At 32.3% G+C, this 8,511-nt stretch overlaps 1 protein-coding gene across 1 annotated transcript; it reads right to left on the bottom strand.

The window, feature by feature from the left end:
- Window positions 1-7,798: 7,798 nt before the first annotated feature.
- Window positions 7,799-8,495, bottom strand: LOC123656048. The gene is made up of 3 exons (XM_045591769.1): window positions 8,355-8,495; window positions 7,945-8,306; window positions 7,799-7,850 (listed from the first exon to the last, which is right to left on the bottom strand). The coding sequence occupies exons 1-3, from the start codon at window positions 8,493-8,495 to the stop codon at window positions 7,799-7,801; spliced, it is 555 nt and encodes a 184-aa protein (XP_045447725.1).
- Window positions 8,496-8,511: the final 16 nt, after the last annotated feature.

The following is an 8,511-nucleotide window of genomic DNA, read 5'->3' as shown; positions in this document are numbered from 1 at the left end:
TTTAAATAATACGAACATAATTTGATTGCTTCTGGCAATTTTTAAAACTACAATCAACCCACTAATTGTCTCCATTTTAATACAGTCACGATGACAAACTTGTATTCGTTTGACACAACAATTCTTGGTTTTTTTTAAATAAAATATGTGTTAAATCTAAATTAAAAAACTTACTTGAGAGACATAACAAATTATTTGTAGCTGTAATTTCAAAAACCTACTTTATTATACTAATTAAATACTCAAGTAGTATTTGAGAAACTTTCTAAAGAAAATTTTACACAATAAATAACATAATTAGAGCCCAATTTTCGATTCGGAATGTACGAATAGATCTGATCAGAAGAACTGACGATAAGCTCAAACTATTATGATACACTTTAATCATTGTAGGTATTTATATATCGTATATATATTGTTTAAAAATGGTATGTTTGGTCATTTATATTATAACTTTAAAATGAAATTTCTTTGGCTTTTAAATGTCCATATATTTAAAATAATTACGATTTAAAATGCGTTTTCAAATGTGTAAGTACATTATATTTTAATAATTAGTACCAAAACTACATGTGTTATTTTATTATATCCCGTACGTTTTCTCTTCCAAGAGAGTAAATATTCAGCTTACGAATTCAGAAACCTGAAGTTTATAACTAGAGTTTCATCACTCTAAAAACCTGTTTCACCAGTTGTAGATAGTGCTATTTAGCGGATGTCGATACAAGTAGACTTTGACAGCGGAAGGTAAAATAGGCCATTGGACCTTTTCTCCTCAGTTAATAAACTACAATTATAATATTAACAGACGCAAATAGAAATATATCATAAGTATTTTTTAAATTCGATAGTAAAAAAGAATAATGAATCAAAAACTTAAATGTCGGATACCGTCAATTGCCTAATTAGTGTGGTGACAGACATAGACAGACTTCATGTTTCTGAATTCGCACTCTAAGAGAATTAAAAAAAAAGTGATATTAAATATCCTTTCAGTTTGAAATACCAAGCAGAAGAGCCATCAATGTATTTCAGAGCTTTTGACAGGTCTTAAATATTTTTGATACGTAATATCAATCTGTCTTTTATTGTATATTTATGTGAAATCTATCATAATATTTTTTTTACCTCCTCAAAAATTATTATCAATGTTTATAATAGTCATAATTGCTATTTTTTGTTTAAAGTAGTATAATGTATAATACAATCTATACTAATATTATAAAGCTGAAGAGTTTGTGTGAGGTGACTGAGGAATAACAAGTGACAACGAAAATTATAAATACCTTTTCATTTAAAATGAATAATAATGATAATTACTATATAGGATTATGTTAAATTCAGGTTTAGTATTTACGATGTAGAAAATTTTTGGCGCGAACTTGTAGAGCCCTATATCCAGTAGTGGACTGCGATAGGCTGAAGTGAGTGTGTGTAAATAGTTTGTTTGTTTGCTTGAACGCGCTAATCTCAGGAACTACTGGTCAGATTCGAAAAATTCTTCTAGTGTTAGATAGCTAATTTATCAGCTCATATATATAATAATTTAGTAGCCCGTTTAGTAGTTAGCCCGTTGGCGCAGTTTGTACTGAACCTGCTTTCTGCTCCGAGGGTTGTGGGTTCGATTCCCACCCCGAGTCTGGGTGTAATATAATGCATTTGTTAGATCTATTCTAGAGTATGCCTCTACTGTTCTGAGTCCTCAGTACGTGTGATATATTTATAAAATCGACCGTATACACGGGCATCTAAAGAATGTAACAGCAATTTCTTCGGAAACTTTGAATATTTTGATAAAACCTATGTCGGCCTTTGATTGGCGTGTTAAGTGAGATCAAACTAACTCGTCATATTTGGTTTCAAAATTAAATTTCAAGTGTCCGCGTTTAAATCTATACTAATATTATAAAGCAGAAGAGTTTGTTTGTTTGTTTTTTTGAACGCGCTAATCTCAGAAACTACTGGTCCGATTTGAAAAATTCTTTTTGTGTTAGATAGCCCATTTATTGAGGAAGGTTATAGATCATATATCATCACGGTAAGACCAAAAGGAGCGGAACACCAATGAAGAATGTTTCAAAATCGGGGGTTCTTTTTTCCTTTTGAGAGCTTTCGCTGCGTGCGCTGTGAATTCGCAAAAATCATGTACGACAGAATTGATCCTCTTCAAAAGTTCTAAAAAAAGACCGCGACAGCATATATCTATCTTTTTTTTTATGTCACTAGGTCGGCAAACAAGCGTACGGCTCATCTGATGGTAAGCGATTGCCGTAGCTTATAGACACCTGCAACACCAGAAGCATCGCAAGCGCGTTGCCGACCCAATCCCCAATCCCCCCAGGAGCTCTGGTTACCATACTCACCAACAGGAATACAATACTGCTTGAAAACAGTATTATTTTGCTGTGGTCTTCTGTAAGGTCGAGGTACTACCCCAGTCGGGCTGCTCCATATTTTGAGCAGGAAATTTCTGCTGTGCCCTACCTCAGTTAAAATAATCTATCTTTTAAGGTTGGCTCACTATAACCTTTTTTATGCTAACCAAGTTTGTTTTAAAATAATGCATTATTTGCGAAGATATTTTTATAAACATTATATTACTCTTTATCTAAATAAATACGTTATTCATCACAAGTATTTAATTTAAAACATAATAGCCTTTTACATAATTCGAGTTCAATGGAGTATCTCAGGAGATATCGCAGGTTTAAAATAACATCGCAGCAAAATAATGATCAAGTATTGCGCGCACCTCGGTTCCATGCGGACGAAGTCGCGCGCAGAAGCTATACCTAATAAAAAAATTAGAAACACCTGTTTGGATCTACTTGAAGAATATAGGTTTTTACTAGCTCCAGTATACGAACAAATTTCTTTGGGCACGCGTGGTGCCTGTATTTCCTGGTCATTAGATGGTAAATTCAAACTTGAGGTTCTTAGATGGTAGTTTTAGATGAAAAATTGTGTGCACAGTCAAACCCTTTGATTTGACAAGTCGCAGAGCCACGATATTATCTTTTTCAAAATGTCGAGCTGTATTTAGGACCAAATACTATTTATTGTACATGTCTTGAAATGCACGTTTTGCATGCCACACTGCGACACATTCTCTGACAATCCTTTCTTTTCATTTTCGTAGTTACTATTATTATTATAATCATCATTTCACGTACCGTACCGTGGTCTCTAAATTTTGTCCGTCTGTCTGTATTTCTGTTGGCTTATCTTCAGAGCGTCTGAACCGATTTTTATGGGATAGTCATTAGAAGACAAAAAAGATTGGGGGGCAAAACATAGGCTCTTGTTTACGCGAGAAAAACCATGTTTAGCGTGTCCGAGTACCTAACGCCCAAATAGATATGAAATACCCAAACATTTTTTATTAAATACGACAGTTAATTGCCATCAAATTCTTTTTGTTTAGATAATTGTGTTGAATTTTTATGGGACTATCATTAGAAGATATAGAGATATAGTGATGAAGGTTATAGACAACTACTCTCAGTGCCGGATTTATATTTTTTATGAGTGTAGGCCACTTTATTTCTGCCGCCCCATGTATATTACCTTTCTAAAATAATAATTTTCAATTATTATTTAAATAAACGAATGAAAGTTAAATAAACGAATGAATTAGTCATTAAGAAAGAGAGCGTAAAAAAGAAACAAGATATACAATTTTTTATCCTCTGAAATCAAGTGACCGTCCTCTGAAATCTGCCGCCCCTATGACGCTGTCGCCCCTAGGCCGCGGCCTATACGGCCTATTTATAAATCCAGGACTGCAACTACTTTCCTCAAATTAACGCGGGTGTAACTGCGCTGCATAGCTAGTCCTAGAGATAAAATCACATTTGACATTCCAGCTACAAGAACAAAATTTTATAAAAACACGTTTATTAACAGAAGTTGTGCTCATTACAATAATTTGTTTATAAATTTTTCATCTTTCTCTCAATAAATTTAGATTGCATGTGATGAATGCATTGATTTAATGTATCTTTGATTGATGTTATGATATTCGTGATGTTCTTCTTAATTTAATTTTATTTTTCGATTTTAATTGTAATTTTGATCCTTAATTTTTAACCGACTTCCAAAAAAGGAGGAGGTTCACAATTCGACTGTATTTTTTTTTAATGAATGTTACATCAGAACTTTTGACCGTGTGGACCGATTTCGACAAATTTTTCTTTAATCGAAAGGTGGTGTGTGCCAATTGGTCCCATTTACATTTATTTGAGATCTAACAACTACTTTTCGAGTTATATCTAATAATGCGTTTTTACTTGACGCTTTTTTCGTCGACCTACGTTGTATTATACCGCATAACTTTCTACTGGATGTACCGACTTTGATAATTCTTTTTTTGTTAGAAAGGAGATATCTCTAGTTTGGTACCATGATAAAGAAACCAGGATCTGATGATAGGATCCTAGAGAAATCGAGGGAAACTCGTGAAAATCCGCATAACTTTTTACTGGGTGTACCGATTTTGATTTTGACATTTAAATTTTATCGAGATTTGATAACTACTTTTCGAGTGATCTTTGATAACGCGTAGTTACTTGACTATTTTTTCGTCGATCTACGTTGTATTTATAGACGCTTACAATAAGCCAAATATATATTTTTATAATTTTAACAAGTGCATAAACAATAACTATTTTTTTTTGATCAAATTCATCTTTTTTTAAATCTGCTATAGTTACAATTTTTTTTTTGTGAAAGTAATACAATGTAACTGTGTTAAAAATTCGTGAACATTGATTTTTGTCAAGTTGTACCCCTTTGTTACTAATCAATCAGTCAAAGTATTCAACAATATTTTTTTGTAATTTAAATGCTATTGTATTGCAATTAATATTTAATTTTCAGGATATTTTACGTACATACTGATGTATTTAGAGTTGTATCTCTTTGAATTTAAAACTCGTGTAAACTAATAAAAATAGATAAATAAAGTGAATGAGCGAGTGATAATGAAAAAAAACATAATAAGTCTTAAGGTCTTAGGGTTATATCTTTATCTTTTTTTAAGTGACATGAGCGATATGATCAATATTCTTGAGTTTAAATAAATAAAACGCTTCACACTCAATGGCCCCCAGTAGGATGTTCTCCTATATCGAGGGTCACAGAAACAAAAAAAATCAGTATGGCCAAAATTTGTGTGCGGAGATTGAACCTGTGATTGCTTTCGACTTGTATCACTAGAAGACCAGTGCTGATAATTTTTGAAAAAAAAATGCGTTTTTTTTCAATTATATTTTATTTATTTTAAAAATAAAGTAATTTTATTTGACATACTAGTACGAGTTATCTACATATAAAATAGACCAATGTCTTTATATTCAACAACGTATAGATTAAGTTCAGAAGTGTTGCAAGAAGTTAATGAATTACGAGATCTCGGTGTGATAATGGACAGTAAACTAACATTTAGGGAACTCGTTGATACTGTGGATAACCAGGCTTCCAGAATGCTAGGTTTCCTTAAAAGGATTACTAAAGGATTTCTACACCCAGAAACAAAAATAATTTTGTTTTACTCACTAGTGCGAAACAGGCTTGAATTTGCGTCAGTGGTCTGTAACCCACAATATACAACTCACTCACAGCGTATTAAAAGCATTCAAAAATCTTTTACGGGGCACCTGGCATTTCACAGTTCTGCTATATTCCATAAAGACGCTTATGATCTTCGGTTAAAACAATTTGGCATGGTATCACTTTATAACCGCCGAATTCTGCTCGACATTGTCTTCCTTAAAAATATCTTGTCAGGTTATATAGATTACACGGACTTACTTAATCACGTAAAGCTAAGCGTCCCCCGAAAATGTTCACGACATTGCATCACTAGGCTGCTTACGTTCCTGCATGTAGGACTAACATTCTCAAGGGTGCTCCAACACCGCGAATATGTTCTGAGTACAACCGACTCACCACGTCAATATCAGATATAGATATTTTTAATGATTCAGTCTCTAGCATTAGAAAAAAACTTACTGCACATTTCTGTTCATTACCGTCTGCATAACCTGCAAACTTGTTAAGTTTATTATTAAAGTTTATATTTTAGATTATATTTCCTAGTTTTTTCCCTTATTACCTTCTGTACGAGAGTATGTAACGTGAACTCACATTAATTTTTTTTCGTATTTTATTTTCTTATTTTTGATTGTATAAAGATCAAATTTAATTAATTAAGAGATTGTACATACCTGTAATTGGCGTGCAAACTATCTTAATATTGTGGAGTATAGCTTATTGTAGTGTAATATTTGTAGTGCTGTTGGTGTGTCTGTAAATAAATAAATTAAATAAATAAATAAATATTCAAATGACTGATTATATTGATTGCGTCAAATAACGAATACCAATAAATATTTATTAACATTATCAAGTATAACTATTGGGTTGTTGTTTTAAACCGACTTACAAAAAAGGCGAGCTCAATTGCGAGAAGCAGTGATGTTGGAAAGATTTAGAAAAAGAAATATAATTTGTGTATTAGTCAATTATATTAATTACGCTAACGATATAATGGTGTGTACGTGTGATGACAAAGTACCTATTGTTAAGGAGCAAAGTACGTATTTTATAGTACCCGATGGCTCTTATATTCTACTTTGCATAGTGATTGTGCATATGGGAGAGTACTCTTAGCACACCTGGGAGGCTTAGGTTGACCGACAATAGTCTTGAACTTTCTAGTCAGATAGCGCAGGAGCATAACGTCTTGCAAACGACATAAGACATCTTTCACTCGTGTTTTAAAAATGTGAATATACCCAGACACAGAGCAATCTTAAAAATTTACAAATAAATAATTTAATTTATTTTGTCCGAAAAAGAGTTACTAAAGAAAATAGAATTAATCATACTCATTTACGCATGGGATTGGGCACCAAGACAAACACAAATATATAAAAAGATAAATAAAAAAATTATAAAAAAATATTTAGAAAAACTTTAACATAATATGAAACCGTTGTTGTGATAACCTTTTAAGTAAGTGTTTTACCTGTGTAAGGATATCCGGCTCTTCCATATTCTTACTTATAAAATTAGAACTCAACATTATCATAATTCAATTACAAGAGAAAAAATAATATTAAAAAAAAATATATATATATATATATATATATAAAATATTTGTTACCGTCCAAACCCGATTTTAGGACAAACTAGTTTTGCCTAGGCTAAACTAGTTCTTCCTATACGTGTTAGGATTAACTAGTATAGCCTAGGCAAAACTAGTTTGTCCTTAGCCCGATAGGATAAGCCAGTTTAGGCTAGTCCAAACTAATTTGTCTTAAGCCCGATAGGATAGACCAGTTTAGACCAGGCCAAACCAGTTGATCCTGATATAAATACGCACACTTTAGGATAAGCTGATATGGCCTAGTCTAAACATTATAGTATATCAAGAAAGTCAAAATAGATGGATAAAGTGAATAAAATACTCTGTAATTGAAAAAATAATCATTTTTATTAAAACCATGATTCGTCGTTAAAAATTATGGATAATTGGTAATACAAACAATCATACTATAACAAATAATAAGTGTTTTTTAATAGAAGCAATAATCATATCTCAATTATTAAAATTGTTATTTATTTTTACATGGTTTACTTTGGTGGCACTTAGAATTGCAGAGTATGAGTGCCTTCTTGCACTGGCATCTGTTTGTGGAACAGTTTTTGTAGCAGCTGCATTTGATAAAACCTTGGCCTGATCCAACTGAATGTTTCGTAGCTGCAGTCCTTAACGATATTTCAGAGCCTTGGTTTATACATCTGCTACCTCTAAAAAAGTTTGATTGCAAATGCCGAATTCTGATCTGAAAAAATAAAGTAAAAACATATTAGCTACTTTAAAATATCATTAATGCTTCAGAAAGATAGATAAGTAATTAAGTAACAAAAAAATATAACCTGCCATATTGTTTTCGAAGTACTCCATGTTTGATGCCAACTTTGTAAAAACCTTCGTCATTTTTCTGAAGAATAACTCCAATAATGTTTCTGAGATCACCTTTGCCTTTGTCAACATCTGGAATCGGTATAGTCACATTATCTCCAATGTTGGAAGGTGGATGAGACTTGTCAGAAGTAGCTTTCATTTTCTTAGCCTGTTTCACAAGATTTTCTGCTGCAGTTGTTCTAGCTTTATGAATGTCATTTTCAGATGAAGAAACTTTTTCTCGATTACTAACTTCGACAACGTTATCATCACTATCTTCTGTTAGGTTAACATTACGATCATCTTCTATTACCTTCCTTAAATCATCTTCATTCTGAATATCATTTATGATTTCTTACGGCAAAGAGGAAGTCGAAACTACTCTGGGTTCTATTCCAAATAATGCCTTGTATGGTGATTGTTTTATCCCTGACTGGTAGGCGCGGTTTTTCATGAATTGAATGTATCTCAAACCTTCTGACCATTTCGTTGAAACGTTGTCCTTCATCCAAGACCCTATCATATTCTCAATATCTTGA

This window comes from Melitaea cinxia, chromosome 8 (assembly GCF_905220565.1).
Source record: "Melitaea cinxia chromosome 8, ilMelCinx1.1, whole genome shotgun sequence".
NCBI classification, from domain to species: Eukaryota; Metazoa; Arthropoda; class Insecta; order Lepidoptera; family Nymphalidae; genus Melitaea; species Melitaea cinxia.
Note: the sequence above shows the minus strand (reverse complement) of the source record. Positions and strands in the feature narration are given on the sequence as shown.

What these genes read in the sequence shown, in the direction of transcription:
- LOC123656048 (XM_045591769.1), bottom strand. Translation starts at nt 8,495, where the DNA reads ATGATAGGGTCTTGGATGAAGGACAACGTTTCAACGAAATGGTCAGAA. An exon ending in TATTTGGAATAGAACCCAGA is followed by an intron (nt 8,307 to 8,354) that starts GTAGTTTCGACT and finishes AATGATATTCAG; the next exon opens with AATGAAGATGATTTAAGGAA. An exon ending in CTTCGAAAACAATATGGCAG is followed by an intron (nt 7,851 to 7,944) that starts GTTATATTTTTT and finishes TTATTTTTTCAG; the next exon opens with ATCAGAATTCGGCATTTGCA.